Source organism: Phlebotomus argentipes, unplaced genomic scaffold, assembly GCF_947086385.1.
Source record: "Phlebotomus argentipes unplaced genomic scaffold, Phlebotomus argentipes genome assembly scaffold_18, whole genome shotgun sequence".
NCBI classification, from domain to species: domain Eukaryota; kingdom Metazoa; phylum Arthropoda; class Insecta; order Diptera; family Psychodidae; genus Phlebotomus; species Phlebotomus argentipes.
In genome coordinates, this window is record NW_026776177.1 from 12863920 (window position 1) to 12882320 (window position 18401).

At 44.7% G+C, this 18401-nt stretch overlaps 9 protein-coding genes across 10 annotated transcripts; 4 read left to right on the forward strand and 5 right to left on the reverse strand.

Annotated features, from left to right (window-relative positions):
* Positions 1 to 347: 347 nt before the first annotated feature.
* On the reverse strand, positions 348 to 1496 carry LOC132260269 (oxidative stress-responsive serine-rich protein 1). The gene is made up of 2 exons (XM_059758281.1): positions 1308 to 1496; positions 348 to 1231 (listed from the first exon to the last, which is right to left on the reverse strand). The coding sequence occupies exons 1-2, from the start codon at positions 1308 to 1310 to the stop codon at positions 476 to 478; spliced, it is 759 nt and encodes a 252-aa protein (XP_059614264.1). The 5' UTR covers positions 1311 to 1496; the 3' UTR covers positions 348 to 475.
* Positions 1497 to 1557: 61 nt separating this feature from the next.
* On the forward strand, positions 1558 to 4529 carry LOC132260268 (cullin-5). Its single transcript, XM_059758280.1, has 4 exons — positions 1558 to 1658; positions 1749 to 3606; positions 3673 to 3848; positions 3919 to 4529. The coding sequence occupies exons 1-4, from the start codon at positions 1650 to 1652 to the stop codon at positions 4204 to 4206; spliced, it is 2331 nt and encodes a 776-aa protein (XP_059614263.1). The 5' UTR covers positions 1558 to 1649; the 3' UTR covers positions 4207 to 4529.
* Positions 4530 to 5256: 727 nt separating this feature from the next.
* LOC132259487 (uncharacterized) lies at positions 5257 to 6441 on the forward strand. The gene has a single exon (XM_059757139.1). The coding sequence runs from the start codon at positions 5326 to 5328 to the stop codon at positions 6394 to 6396; it is 1071 nt and encodes a 356-aa protein (XP_059613122.1). The 5' UTR covers positions 5257 to 5325; the 3' UTR covers positions 6397 to 6441.
* On the reverse strand, positions 6411 to 7688 carry LOC132259191 (uncharacterized). The gene is made up of 3 exons (XM_059756743.1): positions 7569 to 7688; positions 6886 to 7513; positions 6411 to 6824 (listed from the first exon to the last, which is right to left on the reverse strand). The coding sequence occupies exons 1-3, from the start codon at positions 7686 to 7688 to the stop codon at positions 6436 to 6438; spliced, it is 1137 nt and encodes a 378-aa protein (XP_059612726.1). The 3' UTR covers positions 6411 to 6435.
* Positions 7689 to 8185: 497 nt separating this feature from the next.
* Positions 8186 to 11686, forward strand: LOC132260764 (uncharacterized). 2 transcript variants are annotated; one of them, XM_059759083.1, is made up of 6 exons: positions 8186 to 8423; positions 9178 to 9269; positions 10061 to 10896; positions 10955 to 11198; positions 11322 to 11397; positions 11559 to 11669. In XM_059759083.1, the coding sequence occupies exons 2-5, from the start codon at positions 9218 to 9220 to the stop codon at positions 11369 to 11371; spliced, it is 1182 nt and encodes a 393-aa protein (XP_059615066.1). In that variant the 5' UTR covers positions 8186 to 8423; positions 9178 to 9217; the 3' UTR covers positions 11372 to 11397; positions 11559 to 11669. The 2 variants fall into 2 exon arrangements, with proteins under 2 accessions (XP_059615066.1, XP_059615065.1); XM_059759082.1 differs by lacking the exon at positions 11322 to 11397 and having other exon boundaries at positions 11559 to 11686.
* A 655-nt stretch (positions 11687 to 12341) lies between these two features.
* On the reverse strand, positions 12342 to 14299 carry LOC132260767 (gamma-glutamyl hydrolase A-like). The gene is made up of 4 exons (XM_059759087.1): positions 14183 to 14299; positions 13636 to 14124; positions 12628 to 13403; positions 12342 to 12453 (listed from the first exon to the last, which is right to left on the reverse strand). Exons 2-4 carry the CDS (start codon positions 13851 to 13853, stop codon positions 12404 to 12406), a joined length of 1044 nt encoding a protein of 347 aa, XP_059615070.1. The 5' UTR covers positions 13854 to 14124; positions 14183 to 14299; the 3' UTR covers positions 12342 to 12403.
* Positions 14300 to 14982: 683 nt separating this feature from the next.
* Positions 14983 to 16009, reverse strand: LOC132260768 (NADH dehydrogenase [ubiquinone] iron-sulfur protein 3, mitochondrial). The gene is made up of 3 exons (XM_059759088.1): positions 15896 to 16009; positions 15758 to 15829; positions 14983 to 15696 (listed from the first exon to the last, which is right to left on the reverse strand). Exons 1-3 carry the CDS (start codon positions 15954 to 15956, stop codon positions 15047 to 15049), a joined length of 783 nt encoding a protein of 260 aa, XP_059615071.1. The 5' UTR covers positions 15957 to 16009; the 3' UTR covers positions 14983 to 15046.
* Positions 16010 to 16135: 126 nt separating this feature from the next.
* On the forward strand, positions 16136 to 17723 carry LOC132260765 (E3 ubiquitin-protein ligase TRAIP). The gene is made up of 5 exons (XM_059759084.1): positions 16136 to 16273; positions 16341 to 16626; positions 16808 to 16998; positions 17062 to 17154; positions 17212 to 17723. Exons 1-5 carry the CDS (start codon positions 16161 to 16163, stop codon positions 17681 to 17683), a joined length of 1155 nt encoding a protein of 384 aa, XP_059615067.1. The 5' UTR covers positions 16136 to 16160; the 3' UTR covers positions 17684 to 17723.
* Positions 17705 to 18388, reverse strand: LOC132260772 (large ribosomal subunit protein eL29). Its single transcript, XM_059759093.1, has 4 exons — positions 18274 to 18388; positions 18074 to 18133; positions 17950 to 18014; positions 17705 to 17889 (listed from the first exon to the last, which is right to left on the reverse strand). Exons 2-4 carry the CDS (start codon positions 18108 to 18110, stop codon positions 17767 to 17769), a joined length of 225 nt encoding a protein of 74 aa, XP_059615076.1. The 5' UTR covers positions 18111 to 18133; positions 18274 to 18388; the 3' UTR covers positions 17705 to 17766.
* Positions 18389 to 18401: the final 13 nt, after the last annotated feature.

Below are 18401 nucleotides of genomic sequence, written 5' to 3' on the forward strand. Positions count from 1 at the left end.
CCAACCACGGGTAAACTTTTCCCGCGCAAATACGACTCTTTAAAGTCGATAATGCAGAGTCACTGCGGTTCAGTGGAAAGCTGAACACAAGATTTACCGAAATTGTGAAATGCTTCTCTCATTTCCTTGCAGTTTCTGCAAGTAATTCCCATGCACACATTTTCATCTAACATCAAATGCGTTTAGCACGTATCAGGAGCAATTATAAACATAATAGTAATAATAATCTAATGACCATATTTTTAATGATGCTGCGGCAATTGATGTTTGGCGAAGCACAGACATACCAGAAATAGGTCAAAGATTTCTATAAATATTCCTCTCGCACCGCAATTGAAACATGGCTCTATTTTTTACAAAAAATTTCGCCAATATTTTATTTCTCATCTATCAAATTTACAATGAGAACCTATTAGGAAATCTGGGGTTCAGAAACTGAAAGATCGATATAGAAAATAAAAGCGGGCCTTCTCACCTACGTGTACATCATTTCCGCCATCGAGGACATCTTCTTGGGTATGTGGACGAACGTCTCGAAGTAGCTGGCCAATTCGTCGATCGTGACATCGCATGTGGCCGCCACAACATGAATCCGGGCTTGTTGCGAACAGGATGACCCATTTGCCGAGACTCTCGCGATGCAGGAACTGTTTGGTGCGATCCCAGGGGAATCCACTGGATCATCCGACTCGTCGTCACTCTGTGATGCTCGGCGCTTCAACTGGCGAGGAACTTGTTGTCCTGTCGCCGGAAACATTGTGTCCGGAAGCAGTCGACTCAGATCAAAGCACTTGTCCGACTTTTCACTCTCTGGAGGCTCCTTAGGCCCATCGCCAGTTGTGGCTCTATCGTGCATGCACCTCGTTACCTGCTTGAGGATAGGTTCACGCAGAATTCGCTTCCGTGAGTGTCGCTTGAAGGCCTTTCTGTTGATTATACTATGCTCCAGTCTGTGCCTTTGTTCGGAGACGCGCTCTGTGGCACAGTGACTGCATTTGGAGCCAAAGAGCCGCTCAGCCATGCTGTTCTCTCCCGATTCTGGTATTTTGAAGCCCTCGCTGCAACTTCCGGACGTTGTCTTCACGCCATGGACAAAGAAAGGATTCCCAGCCAAACTTCCATCAGACATCCGTCTTCCTCGACTAGGCAGCGCTATTTCCAACTTCTCCAGCGACTCTGGCAGATTCTGCTCCTCCGGCCGGGCCATTTCCTCGCTGTGCGGCTCCTGTGACTGGAATATTGAGGGGAAAATTGCAGGTAAAAATGCTGCCCAGAAACACGGAAGTCCGTGACGTCACAATGCTCACCATTGGCTTTTGCGTTGTGGCCAGCAGCAAGCATTCTTCGGGGGGTTCCCGATGATCTTCCACGATGTGATATTTTTGTGCTAGCAATACGCAAAAGAGGAAAACTTGCGTGAACGTGAAGTGCGAAAATTTTTGTTGCTGAAATGTGAAATGTCACTCCGCCCCCACCCCTCAGCGATGTTTCTCCGTGCACACGCTGGCGCTGGTGTAGTAGTGGAGTTTTCCTATGGCGTGCGGTTTATTGTGAGATTGTGGAAAATAGTGGCATTTAGCAAACCCGTGTCACAAAAACAGATAATATCTGTCTAATGGTGCATCCCAGACGCCCAGGCAATATCAGCAATGTTGAAGGTGAGTTGCGATGTTGCGAAAATGTGTGTGACATTGAGAATGGGGTGCGACAATTTTTCATCCATTTGTCCATGTCTTTCGCGTGGCCAGGGCAAAGGGGATCAGCAGACATTCGACGTCTCGTGGCCGGTAATGCGTCCCATCATACTGAAGGTGTTGAAGCAGGAGGCTGTGACGCATCACGAATGGCAGGACATCTTCTACCTGATCCACTTGGTGTGCCTGTGGGACGAGAAGGGTGCCACGAAGATCTATGACTGCCTGCAGCAGGACATCGTGGCGTTCATCAAGCAGGCGCAGGCCAGGGTGCTGGCGCACCGTGAGGAGCAGGCCCTCCTCAAGGCCTACATCGTGGAGTGGAGGAAGTTCTTCACGCAGAGTGAATACCTGCCCATGCCATTTCGCACGCTTGAGAGTGTGCTTCAGGGGAAGGGCTCGGCGTCCAACCACAATTCGGGCAGTGGCTCGCAGAAGAAGTCCACGATTGACGACAGTATTGTGCGCAAGCTGATGCTGGACTCGTGGAACCAGAGCATTTTCATCAACATCAAGCATCGGCTGCAGGACTCGGCCATGAAGCTGGTGCATGCGGAGCGCAATGGCGACGCCTTCGACTCGCAGCTGGTGATCGGCGTGCGCGAGAGCTACGTGAATCTCTGCAGCAACCCCGATGACCAGCTTGAAATTTACCGCGAGAACTTTGAGGCGGCTTATCTCCAGGCCACAACGACGTTCTACACGTTGAAGGCCAGTGAGCAGCTGCAGGCTAACGGAGTGCAAACTTTCATGCGCTACGCCGACACGAAGCTGCGCGAGGAGGAAGCCAGGGCGAAGAGATACCTGGAGCCGAGCAGCTTCGCCGCCCTGACTCAGTGTTGTGTGGGTGTCCTGATCTGCGATCACTTGCCCACGCTGCTGGCCGAGTGCGCGCCCCTGATCAAGGCGGGCGAGACGGATCGGCTGCAGCTTATGTTTCGGCTGCTGGACAGAGTACCGGGCGGCGTGGAGCCGATGCTGCGCGACCTGGAGAGCCACATCGTGAACGCCGGCCTAGCGGATATGGTGGCGGCGGCGGACATCATCACGCAAGACTCGGAGAAGTATGTGGAACGCCTTCTGGAGTTGTTCAGGCGCTTCAGCACGCTGGTGCGCGACGCTGTGAACGATGATCCGCGCTTTCTTACGGCGCGCGACAAGGCCTTCAAGACCGTGGTGAATGATACGACAGTATTCAAGCTAGAACTGCCCACGGCCACGACAGCGCGCGGCACAAAAGTCACAACGCCCGAGAGCAAGTGTCCAGAGCTGCTGGCCAACTATTGTGATATGCTGCTGCGACGGACGCCGCTGAGCAAGCGTCTCACGAGTGATCAGATCGAATCTCGCCTGCGGGACGTACTGCTTGTGCTGAAATACGTGAGCAATAAGGATGTGTTCATGCGCTATCACAAAGCTCACCTCACGCGTCGCCTCATCCTGGACTCGAGTGCCGACAGCGAGAAGGAGGAGGACATGGTGGAATGGCTGCGCGAGGTGGGCATGCCGGCGGACTACGTGAACAAGCTGGCGCGTATGTTCCAAGACATCAAGGTGAGTGAGGACCTCAATGCGCAGTTCAGGTCCTCCACCACGCGCCATGATGCCATTAACATCAAGATCCTGAACGCCGGCGCCTGGGCGCGGGGATCCGAGAGGGTCTCCGTGAGTCTTCCCGTGGAGCTGGAGGACTACATTCCCGAGGTGGAGGAGTTCTACAAGAAGAAACATTCCGGACGGAAGCTGCAGTGGTACCATCACATGAGTAACGGCACCATCACGTTCGCCAACGAAGTGGGACGCTTCGACTTGGACGTGACAACTTTCCAGATGGCTGTCCTTTTCGCTTGGAATCAACGCCCACTCGAGAGGGTGTCCTATGAGAATCTGCGATTGGCCACTGAGCTTCCAGGCGAGTGCATTTCTATCGTAAATCTCTTTGTCCTGTTTAGTAAACCTCTTGTGTCTTCTTTTGCAGATCCGGAACTGAGACGAACGCTGTGGTCACTGGTGGCTTTCCCCAAGCTGAAACGCCAATTGCTCATTCACGAGCCGGCTGTGACTGCACCCAAAGACTTCGCTGAGAATACTCTGTTCTGGGTAAATCAGGAGTTTGCCCTGATCAAGAACAATCGACCACAGCGTCGAGGGAAGGTGTGTGAGAGATTGAAGGACGTATTGGTGGCTGTAATTTCGCTGATTCTCTATCCATGTGTCCTTGCAGATTAACATGGTTGGCCGCCTGCAGTTGAGCACTGAGAGATCCCAGCAGGAGGACAATCAGTCGATAGTGCAATTGCGGATATTGCGAACGCAGGAAGCAATTATAAAGATAATGAAGATGAGAAAGAGACTCAACAATGCAGCTCTCCAAGCGGAATTGATTGATATTCTGAAGAATATGTTTCTGCCGTCGAAGAAGATGATAAAGGAGCAGCTCGAGTGGCTGATTGAGCATAAGTATATGCGACGGGATGACGATGACATCAACACATTCATCTACATGGCCTGAATGCTCACCGGCTGGACGCTCTACACTCTTCTGCCGCCCCCGAATTAGCAGCAATGAAGCTCTAACGATTATTTCCTCCCTTAGTGCGCTGAACTTGTGCGCTTTTCATCCCTGCTTCAGGGTGACCGTCTCTGTCCCAGGATAGAATAGGCTTCTTCACTCACACCTCATATAGCAATTTTGCATCCCTCTTCTCCTTCCCTTCATAACACAACAAAAATTATATTATATACAATTAATTGTACATATATTGTAATGCAGTTGGACAATTTTAAATCCTAGAACTTTGAAGGTGTAATAAAATTGCGTAATTTGAATGAGAACATGGTGGGAAATTGATACTGCAGGTATAGGTATTGAGGAACTTAATCGCTATCGGAAGAGTCATCCTCTAGATCTGCATTCTTTGCCAGCAAGGACTTAGCGATTTTATCAAGAGAATCGTGAGTGCGGTGAAGATTTTGGATGTTAACCACAAGGAGATCATCTTCCTTCCCTAAAATTAAAAATAGAATCTTTTATATCATTCTGGAGTCAAAATTGCTTAATTTTCTAAATTTACATTTCTCAGTTTCATGAGAATCCTCAAAAGTTTCATCGCCATCATCACTCTCTGCTCCAAAATCAGGATCATAATCCCCCAGCTTTAAATAATAATATTCTTCCTCAGGTAGTCCGTGAATGTTTGTACCATAGGTTAAGGGCATCAATTCACATACAAACGTAAGTCTCAGATCAGTTGAGTCCAGGAAGGAAAAATCAGGATAGAGAGTAAGGAATTCGTGCCAGAAACTGTCGAATCCTCCCAATTGGATTCCTTTACGTTCAAACACGTACTTCGACATAAAGTGAAGCAATTCCTGAGAATGCGAGTTAATATTCTGCTGACCACTAGTAATACTGGAACTGGAGAGTGACATTTTATCGGATTTTCGGGAATTATCCTGGGAAGTGTGCCACAAAGCGTGGGTTTTTCAGCAAATTAACGAACGCTCTGAATGCCCTTTTCAGACTGCAGCGCTCCAAGTGGTTGGGTGACGGCAACACTAACTGTCAAGTTGATGAATAACAAAAACAGAATATCTTGAGAGAGCCTTTTGGAGAGAGCTGAAAATAAGGATGTCTCTTGTGGCATACGATTATAGTAGCGGTGAAGAGAGTGGTGATGATGGAGATTCTGCAGTGGCTGTGGAGACGCTGAAAATTACGACAGCAAGTCGCCAGGAGCTTCCCATCAGTGACGATGAAGAACCAGCATCAAGTGCTGTCAGCAATCTGATGTTCAATTTACCAGCTCCCACTAAGGATAGACAGAAACAAATCCTAGAGGAAGATGATGATGAGTTCTTGAGAATCAAAGCCACTCCAACACAAAATCCGCCCCCAAAACGAGGCCCTGTGCGCATATCCATTCCTTCCCTGTCGCAGTTCAAGGATCTGAAGGATGCAGAGGCGGAATGCAAGGAGAAAATCCAGCAGAAGAGCAGAGGAAGTGACTTGCTGAGTTTATTGCCGAAGCCACTATCAGAAACTCTATTCCAACCCACGAAAACCACGGCAGATGGGGTGAAAAAGCGCAATAGTTTGGTTCCGGACTCCGTGATTAATCGCCAAGCAAAGCAGAAGGCACAGAAAGCAACTAAAGCTCAGGAGATCGAGGACGATAGCGACGGCAGCGATACTGGAGATGACTTTTTCCGCTTGAACACTAATGAGGAACTTCCAGAAGTCAGTAAGAATGAGATAACAGTCTTGGTGGCAAAGAAAGCGGCTCAAATTGCGGCCACGAGTTCTAAATTTGAGCAGCAATCTCAGATTGAGGAGAGAGAGGTGTCTCCAGATGAAATTCCAGTTGAGGACGCTCTCATTGATGACACAGCCTATGAGAAACTCTGTGGAGGTAGCAAGAGGGCAAAGCGTGCTCGTCTGGATGAAATTAATGTGGTAGACATCAGGAGTACTGATGTTATGCCCACGCAAGAGGAATGGATGCGCCATGCATTGGCCAACTCGACGGAAATGCCTACAGCCAAACCCGCCGCTGGTGCTGACGCTAGTGGTCTGAGCAAGAGGAAGCACCAGATCACGTACTTAGCCTACCAGGCGAAGGCCAACGAGCAGGAATTGCAAGCAATGTGGGCAGCCAATCGTCAGACCAGAAGACAGACGCAGAGCAAGTACGGTTTCTAAAGCCAGGGTGAGTGTTTCTTTGCGAATAAATCTCTTGATTCAATCTATAAATACTACGCAGTCTTCTTGAGTGCATTCGTTGAGTGGAAGCAGTTCACAGTGACGAATCCTGGTCAGTTGCTTGAAGTCGAGCACAAGTTCATTGCATCTGGGAGGAGCAGGAACGGCACTATTGATGTGAACATCTAAGAAATCCATGTCCTCCTCCAATCGCGCTAAATCCGCAAGGAAGCTTAGAATGATCTTGAAGTCTTCGGGTTGTAGTTTATATGTCATTTGTGAGATAGTTGCCTTGTACCACGCGAGATATGTGGCTTTCTTCCTCTCCCCGAAAGCGTAGGAAGTCTCTCTGGCCAGGAGGAGGAAGATCTGAAATTGGTGTTCGCTTCTCGCGGAGCAGGCTTTCCAGAAAAATCCCTCTAGGTATTCTAATAAAAGAAAATGTGTTAGGAAAAGGAAAAGCTGTACAGTCGCAAAAAGGATTCCTACTCTTAAAGTGAAGATAATCTTCTTGAGAAGCAGTCCTCACAATCATGTTTATCACAGCCAGAAAGAATTTCCATCCTGAAAAGTTGGTCTTTGTCATGAGCTTCAGTAGCAAATCAAGAGATTGTCGAGGCTTTTTGATCATTTGACGCAAAAGTTCTTCCAGGGATGAATTTCTTACCAAAGCGTCTTCACTTATCCAACATTTCTGACTCTTTAGCGCATGAACAATCTTAGATTCATGTATAGATGTTAATATCGTCAAGTGCATGTCACGGAATTGCTGCAAATCAGCGTCTCTCAGGAATGCCTCAAGGCAGTGCAGATAGTTGGGAATTTTGAGACTAGGATTCGCTAGCAGATCTTTCAATGCATTTTCGCAGCATCTCTCAAGGAGGCAGACGAGTTTCTCTGTTTGAGGACTCTCAATCCCAGCGCTGAGCACGACTTCGGCCAAGAGTGAATGCTCAACTTCCAGCAAATCATTAAGAATGTTATCCGCCTCATTGGCGCTGTCTAGATTGCTGAGATAGAGGCAGACATTGAACAGACCTTCTTGCTGCAAAAGGGACATCAAGTGAGGACTTCCCACTTGCCATTCGCAAGCGTACAGTTGCTTCCCAATGCAAATCTGGAAGATGATCTTAGTCAGAGGCTGTGGAATCAATTGTGAATGCAGTTGTTACCTTTTCCCAGCTGGATAACTGCTGCAATTGAAGCAGGAATTCTTCCTCGTGGACCAGGACTTCATCGCTTTGATTTCTCTCATGAATTTCCGTCAGAAGATCCTTCAAATGGTCCAGCATGACTGCGCGCGTAAATTATCAAAACATCAGTGAAGATTTTCGAGCTTCAACTCAGCAGACTGAGTCCAACTGCTTACTCAGTATTGTATTGGTTTCACTTACAATTTCAAGTGTTAGAAATTTATAAATGTTTTATAAATCAACACTTTGTGAGTAGAAAATATCGCATTTGTCTATATAATGACCGTGAAATTTTTAAAGTATATTTATTGCATTGCACGATAGAACATTATTAATTTTAGAAAATAAATCAGTTAAGTACGAGGGCCTTTTAAGTGGGTGGAGCTTAAGGAATATTACACGTCAATTTGGGGAATTGAAATGAGCAATAATAATACTTTAGAAAAAAAATCTTCTATATTTTACCTTTATTCGTCATTGGTACTAGAGAGATTAGAATAAGCGGAGCTGTGTGAGCATTTGATTGAGCAAATGAAGCACTGGGAAATGTTCGAAACGCGAGTTGTACAGTGAGCAAAAAACAAGAGGCGAAATGACATTCCAAGTGGGGCAACAGCTGTATTTTCACACAACATTGCTCTGTAATTTTCGCCAAGAATAAACCTGTCCAGCGCATATCAGAGGTCCTACTTCAATAGGTTAATTATTTTTCGGGATGTCCAGTGTGATATTTTAGCAGAAACCAAACGAATTCTCACGTGAGACGTGAATGAAATTTGCTGTGTGCACCTTCCGAGTGATATTGTTTAGCTGCAGAGTGGAAAATCAGACGAGGTTAGTTGCTTTTCCTTGGAGTGATTGAAATTAATTAAGCAAAAAAAACAATATTTTTAATTGTGCTCCGCTTGCTCGCGCTTCAAAATATATTCGTCAAAAATTGATGAATTTTTTTGTGGTGTGAGTGTGAAGCCATCGCGAGAGTGTTGTGCAATGAAAGCACAGTTCGGTGCTTATTATATGGGAGTTTCTTCAATATTCAATCAGTCTATTAGATCTTTTATCATATTGGCATAAATATGGCAAAATTGTGAGTAAAACGATGGGTGGGAACATAGCATTTCAATGTGAATTGGATTCTTGGAGGTCAATATCAGATATATTCAGTGATGGAGCTCTTTGAAGAGCGCGTCTCAAGAGAGGCGCGTTTATTTGCTTTTCGTAAAAACAAGAAAATATGATTCGTTTGTTTATCAATGGGGAGAAAATGCGAGTTGGAAGTCTGTAACTGTTCGTCTGAGAGAGATTATTCGATGGTGAAACATTGAATTTGTTTGTTGAATAAATGAACAATAAATTTGCCAGTCTATTTTGATGTAAAATACTCTGAATTACAGCCGCGCGCTATAATGTTCTCCAACCACAGTTGGAAGCTAATTCGCCAACTCTGGCGTCACGAAGAAAAATCAAGTGCGCGAATAAAATTTTATTGCACAACACGACTCTCAACTTGAGAGATTCTCTATTTTTGTGCGTCTCTTATTATCTCTACATTTTTTCGTTTTGTGTTCTTTTTTCTCCTTTCGCTAAGTGGAGAGAAATTGTGGGGATTTGAGTAGGAAGATAGAGAGATGGATATGAAGATCAGTGAGTCACATGGAGAAAAGACACGATCAGGAAATGGTTTGTGGTATTCTTCTTCAATGTCTCTAAATACCACCCCTTTGCCAAGTCCACCTAGCATCTCTGTTTACGCACACGTCTTTCTTTCATCATCCAAGATAAATCTATCCCACCCACACTTTGTAGATACAAATCATGTCATTTTGCGGAATAATTGATATTCGCCCACGAGCGCACACATTGCCAAAGAGCACTGTGGCTGGAGAGACTTGTAGAGGAAACAATGAGTTTTTGCATGTAAACAAGAAACATTCTATAAGTGGATGGTAAAAGTTATTTTTGCGGATCTCTTGGCTTATCTCACGGATCTTTCAACTTCAAATATTTGATATAGTGCCTTTTACCACATACACACAATTCTCATCTTATTTAACGAACACCACTCATGCTTGGTAATTTCGCATTTTTATCACTTCACCAGTAGCTAATTTCCATTTTCACAGCATTTTTGCGGATTATTTCTGGAAAATGACTTCCCGTGTTGACTGAAGTGTGGCGTATATTTATATTCAAATTGCGATCCATTATTTATGATTGTTCAATCAGTACTAATTATAATATAAGAAATTGCACGGTCTTCAAGACACAAGGGAGTAATAGAGCAATTTATCTAGAGAAGGCACTTTTTCCTTCATAACTTCATTATCAGCCTGTACTCTTCAACTGGATACCTTCTCTACACTATCTTTCCTTCGTCCGTAGTCTTCTCTGTAAACTATAGATTTTTGATCATATATTTAATAGCACTTTTCACAGCATTTTTCTAATTTCTGTCTTCTCGTGCGTTGCAGATGGAGTCAGAGTGTCGTCGTGGGTCAGTAACTTTCTGAGTGACATTCGAAAGCGAGGTCCGGAGCCTCTAAATCAATCCGGAACATCTTCTAAAGAGCCACCGCCAAAGGACGACACGGATGAAGAGAGTTTCACCGTTGACGATGAAATTGACGCAATAAACGAGGCGAGTGGTGAGACCAAGGATGAAACAACTGTAGAACCCTCGAGATTCCGGAGGATAATTTATGCTGGCGAAGTGTTCGGCCGCTTCACACAAACAGGAGAGAATTCTATGGAAAGTTTCACATCCATAGGCAGAAGGAAGATTAGTGAATTGTACCAAAAATTGAGTGTCAACCGGATCAAGTACAGTGAGATCAAGGGGAAGCGTATGGAGGCTAAGAGAATACTCCAGGAGCTTCAGGATGTGAAGGATGAGCGACCGGCTGAGGAAATGGCACCATTTCCCATTGAGGATGACTTTCTGGCGTATCCAGAGGCTGCTGGGACGCAGGAAAAAGGGCAGTGCAAGCGAATGGGAATCGGAGACATTGGGCGGAGTTCCAGTGCAAATCCCAGCATGAAGAGGAAGGCTCTGAGTGAGATTGGACGACGATTCAGCGAGATGAATGACGAACAAGAGGGCTCGAGCATGCTGGGAAGTGAGCAGAACAGCAGCTATCCAAATTCTGGGTCATTCAACACCAGCAGCCTGACCATTAAGAGTGATCCTGGTGTGAATAACAATCCCAAATCACTGCCGGCGAGCCCAACGCCGCGATTGGCACGCAAGAGCGCCCCTGACGAAGGCTCCCGACATCATCCACCCATTCTGCATGACATGTCAATCCAGGTGAGCGCTCTCAGCCCATGAATATTGTCAATGAGTTGAGCATCTGCCTCTCTTTCAGTCCGATTCCAGTCGATGCTCAAGTGTGGAGAGCCTTTTGGAGGCGCGAAAGCCAGATGCTGAGACAATTCTCATAAACCTGGGCTTCGGACCAGTGCAATCGGAAGATATTCTCTCGAGGATCCCCAAAAGATTCCTCAAGCCGTCCCAAGTGCGAGGAATCGACACGGATGCCTTTCTCAAGCACCAGCAGCTGGCCAATCACTTGCACGATCACAGTGTCCTCGGCTATCGCGGCCTCGTGGGTGAGTTTCCCATAATTTCTCCCCTCCTTTTGGTGGTCAAGGGACACTTCTAACTAACCATGGGCTCATCTGGAGGACACATCTCAGCTGATAATTCTCTTTTCTCTTTTCACTGGTGGCCAGACTATGAGAAATCACAAATTCTGCGGAGATTTCATCGTCATGCAAAATAGAAAATCAGTATTTTTATTGTTAAAGGGTATTTTTCTAACTTATCAAACTTCTAATGCATTTTGTTTTGTATTTCTTTTATTGTTTTTGCATGTTTTTCATTTGTTTTTGCCTGAGTGTATTTATTTGATTTGAGTTTTTATTACTCATGCCATTCTGTCACTGATAATTTCCCTGCAATTCTTCTAGGTAATCCTCACACACCACCTTCGCTGATCGTGGCCAAGATCATGGAGAGATTTCAGGCAAATGAGCAACAGAGAATCCTGGCTGATATGAATGGGAATCATCAAATGACTTAGAAAAAGTGATCGCAGCACTTTTTTGTGACAACATTCCAATACTTGTTTTCTTTGTAATAGGAAGAAATTTGTTACTTGTACGCAATTTTACTATGTATTTATATTGTTTTTAAGATTCACAACATTATTGTGATAAGCAATTAACCCATTCGGAACAATTCACTAGTTTAAACGGCATAATTTTGCGTGACATATCAAGGATGGTCACTGACATGGGTTAAAGTTGATAAGGAATTTTATTTTATTTTTACGTATGCTTTCGTCCCCAGTAAAACTAACGCACGAAAGTATTGGATGGATATTAATTTGTTGAATTTGTATTTATTTCTCAGAGCATCTTTTAGGCAAAAATAAATAAACATACTAAATCAATAGCATGTTCACAGTCTATGATTTCTATGGAAATGAACTCATATCTGCTATCGAATCTCATATCATATCATAGGTTGAGCAAAGTTTACTGCTTTTTCTTCAGTCAGACTAGCTGTTGAGTTTATCTCGCGGTTCTTTGCGTCTGCATCAGCCGCAGTATTTGGCTAAACTGTTATCATAGACTCACTTGTTAGGATTTCGTGTGTCGTTATGCCGAGATCGACCAAACGACATCTCTCAAGTAATTTAATATTACTTCTTTTGCCAGCTTTGTATCCTTCCATGCCATGTTAATTTATGGATGTTTTCCTAGTAATTCTTTTATTTGCACTTCAACTACAATTCTGCAACAGCATCGTTCTAAAATATTCTGTATTTCGCATTTCTCTCAATCAGCTTTACAGAAATCTCTGTAATAGATAAATACGTGAAATCTTATCAAAAGAAACCAAAAAAACGCCATTTACCATGCAATAATACTAAGTCTCCTGACATGCAATTAGTTCATCATGCAGAGAAGCCGAAAAGGACTAAAAAGGACAAAAGAAGCACACATTTGTGGAGGAATACGAGGGAAGCTTCACCTGGACTGTCCTTGTACTGCACATAGTCCACTTCCTCATCAAACATGTAGCACTGCTCGTAGCTGGAGCCCAGCATTCCCGTGAATGTGGCCTCGAAGTTGTAGATCATGTGGTTGTTCTCATCTGAGTGATTGTTGAATGCATGGTCGCTTCTCCTGGTCTCGTCCACGAAGAACTGCGCAAAGTACTGAGCCGCCAGGATGGCGTCGGGCGTGTGAGAGATGTTATTGTTGTAGATCCACTCGTACAGATTCTTCTCAGGATGGAATTGAATGCCGTAGAAGGGATACTTTGTGTGCTCAATGGTGGAAATGAATGTGAAACCATCCCAATCTTTGTTGTCTGACATCACGTGCCACTCATCGGCAATGCCGTAATCCGTGAGATTCTGCTCAGTCACGCAGAACTGGTGGAAGTTGGGTGTGACAGGCTCATTGGCCAGGATCTCGAGGACTCGCGTTGGCGCCTGAGCAAACATGCGACTCGTGCGATAGTCAGGCTTGAAGTCCAACGGCAGAGGTTGCTTCTGCGAGCTGCAATGAGCACGATGCTCCCGGCTATTGGCCGAAAGGTACGTGAGCAGCTCGAAGCCCAGGCAAGTGCCCCAAAGAGGGAAGTAATCCCCGCGGTCGTTGAGATCCATCGCCACAGCATAAATATGTTCAGCCGCTTCTGAATATCCATTCGTTTGGTTGAACCAAGTCGCTCCTCCCGGAAAGAGTATCCCATTGATCTTCATCATGATGTCCTCATAATACTCCCGAGGTTTGTCGATCCTGAAAGATTTTATTTTGACAGTGAAATTACATTGTTGTCCACTTCAAAAGTGATCTTGTTTCCGGGGAAGTCAAGCAATAAAAAATCCATTATTTGTCGAATTGGTCATTCAAATTGAAGATTTTGATAAAGCGCCAAACAATTATAGGGCAATTTCGCGTCAGAAGCTCTAATTTACGACACCGATAAGAAGCACACAACTCAAGAGGGAATACATGATAAGCTACTCACCAGATCGGCACAACACGTGCGCCTCCGCCCTCCACGAATTTCACATAAGAAGCCGCAATGAAGCTCTTGAACATACCAGGATAGCGATTCTCCAGCGAGTAGGAAATCTCTTGGGACAGAATACCAATGATGGGGTTCTCATTCTCCACTGTGGCCCTCACGGCGGCGAATGCTGGGCTCAACAGTAATCCCAGAATGGCGAAGAGCAGAAGATTCATCGCTCACAACGGGTGATAAGTCACTGGACAATAGTCACTGCGAAGAGGGCAATTTATTCATTCTCACTTATCTCTCTCGTCGAGCGATTTGATGCTTGTTTTGTCGCAGAGAGAAATCGTGTGTTATCAATCGCAAAATTCAAACAATGAGCACGAAGATGCATCGAGTCTATTTCGCTCGCTTTGGAGTCGCCTGGGAGTGCGTCTCGAGCAATTCCACTTTCCGGATCAATTGGTCCAAATTGATACTCAGTGACCTCATACGATTTTTCTGGAAATAGACAAAAATTGTGTTATTTTTGGCGCCTCTTCGGGGTAGGGGAACTCACCTGCTTCAGATCTTCCCACTGCTTGTTCAAGGACAATTGCTCCTTCTTTAGTTCTTCGGGATTCTTCTCGTCAAAATCATCAAGAAGTTTTTCTAACATGGCAATATCCTGCTCATCATGTTTCAATTCTTTCTCCAGTGAGTCTATGTCAATCTTCAGCATGTGTCCTATCAGACCATTTTTCGTTCTTTCCCTCTGACGTGCCAGGAAGTACTCGGAAAGCGACGCCTTGTCCAGAGATTCCACTCCACTGTTCATCCACAAAGTGACGCATTCACCAAGAAGAGTGTCACAAGACTTCGGCAAACACATCAAATCCACTTCTGATGGCAGCATCCTTTCCAGTTTAGCCACTAAAACGGGGGAAATCGTGAAAAATCAGTATTCTTCTTCAAATCATAACCTCAATTTCTTACCCTCACGAGAAAATCGGTCTTTTTGCAAATCTCTCGCATTAGACTCCATTTCTTATTCACTTATGAAATTCTATGTACACTAAAAACTTGTCTTGATGCAAAATCGTAAGCTTTCCTGAGAGAAAATGCAAGAAAACCAAAGAGAACCACAAGAAAAGCTCTCAAACAATCCAACGGTGTTTTTGATTGTACGCGGCTTCGCGAGAGTTCGTTGATACACTTCATCATCGAGTGGCACGAACAATTGTTTTTTTTTCTTTTTAAAAGCCAAAACTGATCCTTTTATAGCCTGAAAAAGGCTCAAAAGCTGTTTTCCCAATAGAATACTTTTCCGTTTCATCGGCGGACCGCAATCGTTGCGAATTAACCGTTGCCAGTGATAAATTCTAGTAATTTTCTATTTTATTTTTTTCAGTGTTTCACTAGCAATTTCATTGATATATACACTCTACTTCTTGGGGGGTTCAATCTGCTCAGTGGCCGGATTGGCCTTCCTGAAGTTGGGGAATTGTTCCCAGGGCGCAGACAGGTCAAAGCGTCGGAACTCCTGGGCCAATTCCAGAGGCTCCACAACCACGCGCTTCTTCTCATCGTCATAACGCACTTCCACGTATCCGGACAGAGGGAAATCACGCCTCTGCGGATGTCCCTCGAAGCCATAATCCGTGAGGATGCGTCGTAGATCTGGGTGATTGGCAAAGAAGACTCCATACATATCCCAAATTTCTCTTTCGTACCAATTTGCAGCCTTGAAGATATCATTGCAGGAGTCAATGGGCGTCAATTCATCCGTGTAAGTCTTCACGCGGATCCGGGAATTGTATCGCAGAGAGAGGAGATTGTAGATGATCTCAAAGCGGTACTTCCGGCAAGGAACATCCATTCCAGCGATGTCGGTCAAGTTTGTAAACTGACAATTGTGGTGATCCTTGAGAAATTGCAGTACCGGAAGCACTCCTTCAGGTGACACCAGAACTTCTAACTCATTCCCGGCCGTTAGTTGAATTTTCTGAACGAATTTGGGGAGACACTCAGCGACGTACTTCCCAAACTCCGTAAGAGTGTCGCGCTGAACGGCATCAGGCTTCCGAACGGTGGCTGGGATGGGTAGTAAAATAGTTAAAATCTCATAGAATGTTGCATTTGGGGCTTCACTTACGCCTGGTTTCCTCATGCTTAGGCGCCTCCGTGCTATTCAGCCGAGACAGAGCAAAGGAACTCCGGGCAACACCTGAAATCACAAGCAATGAGGTTACCGCTTGAATTTCTTACGTAATCCTCGCCGTGGGGTGTTTACCGCTGAATGTCTTAATGCTGCTCCTTAGGGAAGGAGTTAAGCTTCGTAGAAGGGATGCCATTTAGCAGGATTTTCTCCAAAATACCCACGAAAAGCGTATTTTTCTAGAGCACCTGACACTTGTATTATTGTTTTGCAGTGTCCCACGAATGTCCCACTGCTAGAATATTGACATGGAAGTTTTGATGCTGTCAGTTTCTTTGTTTTTGAATTTTCCGAGACGCGTAAATTTTGTTTTTTCTCTGGATTTTCCGTGGTTTTCATCATGAATATCATTTGCCCCATTTGTACAGAATGTGTACTGCCAAATGAAGACTTGTGCGCTAATTCCTGCGGCCACATTTTCCATTATCCCTGCATTCGACAGTGGATTGAGAGGTAATGGAAATTTATTTTTCCCCTGACAAATATCCTGTGAAAATCTGTACTTCTCCTTTGTTTTTAGATCCCAAACGTGTCCCCAGTGTCGGAAGCAGTGCACAGAGAAGTACCTGAACCGAATCTTCTTCACTGTCGCTGCCGGTGAATGCACAGAACAGGACGTTGCGAACCTGGAGAGGAAACTCGAGATCTTGAATCAGAATTATCAAGAGCAATCGAAGAAGTTTGATAATCTCCAGGAAGAGGCAAAGAAGCTGAGGAGTGATAATAAGAAATCAGCAAAAACCATTATAGCATTGGCGGACAAAGCTAGGAGCAAAGAATTCGCCCTGAGGAACTTCCAGACTGAAGTGAGATTCCTTTCAGGACTTCTTTATTGCAGCGTTTCAATTTATCTTTATGCAATATTTTTCACTGATAGTGTTTGTTGACCTTCATGAGAAAGCTTTACAGATATGCATGACGAATGTGATGAAATATAAAGTATTTCTTGAGTAATTTCGCATGTTCTTTCTTTTCTTCCATTGCCAGATGAAGAAGATCAAAGATGAATTGCTGGAGCACCAGGGGATAAAGAAAGAGCTGGATGCTTTAAAGAACCGAGTGGATCTGGTTTCAAGCATTGAGGTTCTGCTGGATTCCAATCATTCTAACGTCCAGCAATTACTGGCAAAACGCCCAAGCATGGATACTCTCGCTTACATGGTGTCCAATCTCAAGCGGTGAGTGAATTATGACTTTCAATCGTCTGAAATCTTGTTCTCAGAGTTACTCTTCCTCTTCAGAGACTTGATCAAAGTTGTGAGCTCCAGGAACGATCTCAAAACTACCCTCATACAGACCAAAAACATTCTAAAAGAAGAGAAACAGCGCCGAGAGTGAGTCTGGAGCACACTTTATTATGGGAAACAATTCAATAGTGTTCTTATTTCCAGGCAACTGCAAGATCAATTGAGTGTGGTTGAGAGTGAAAAGTACGAGCTTGAGCGTCAGATCCGGAAGAGACAGAGAGAGAATGACGAGGATGAGATTCCTGAGAAGCGGAAACCCAATGCTAATTCTTCCAATTCTTCTGTCTCGTCTCTTGAGATTGATAACAGCGATTCGCCTTATCTGCGTGTTCAGTCTAGTGCTGTAGGATTGACGCCCATCCTCAAGAAGCCATCGCAGTTCAATGCAACTGATCTGCCACCGGATCTCAAGAAGCTCTCGATCTTCCAACAATTCCGCCCTCAAGTGCAAAGCAAAAACAATATCCCAAGTGGCACTTACGTGTCCGATGGGATGGGTGGCTTGGAGAAAAAGGAAAACTTCCCAGGTTTCCCATTGCGTAGCAAATTAGATCTCAATTCCTCATCAGTGAAAAAGCGCCTCAAGAGTGGCGCTCTGAAGAAGCCCTCGAAGTAAGATATGGCGATTGTGAATAAATTTTTCTTGAATTTTCTCACTTTCATGTTTATTTCATTCGGAATTAAGCGATTTAAGCCAATTTATAGCTTGATGGGTTGAGGCTTGTTCTCCTTCTTGCGCTCTTCATGGCGTTTCGCTGCCTCCGCTCGGGAAATGTTGCCCTTCTTGGCAAATCGCTGATTCCTCAAGAATTTGGCGCACATCTAGCAAAGTATGCAACGAATTAATCTATGAAATTACCATTATGTGGAGGTTTTACTTACACCCAGAGTGGACTCATGAAGCTTCCTCGTGGGACGCTTGATGCCATTACGATGGGCTTTGCGGTCTGTAAAACAACAAGATAATATGCAATTTCTCTGCGATAATTGATGATTTTCATCTTACTTTGGTTGTGATTTGTGTGATTCTTCGACTTGGCCATTTTAGGTTACCCACAAAGTTTTCCTGTAAGTAAAGAGAAAAAACATCCAAATAACCCGGAAATTTCATTTGCTATACATAATTGCTGACGTGAAGTTGCGATTTTGATAAGAATTAGAGCCATGAAGAGCCTTTAAATAGGAAAAATCGTGAAAAATACGCACCGCGTGTGAAAAACACCAGACAAATTGTCAAACTCAACCGGAAGAGGTCGTACGTTATCCAGACTACTAGAATTTCACTTTATCCGGATTTCGGATAAGAACTGAAAGGTGCCTGTGTTTTGGTTTTT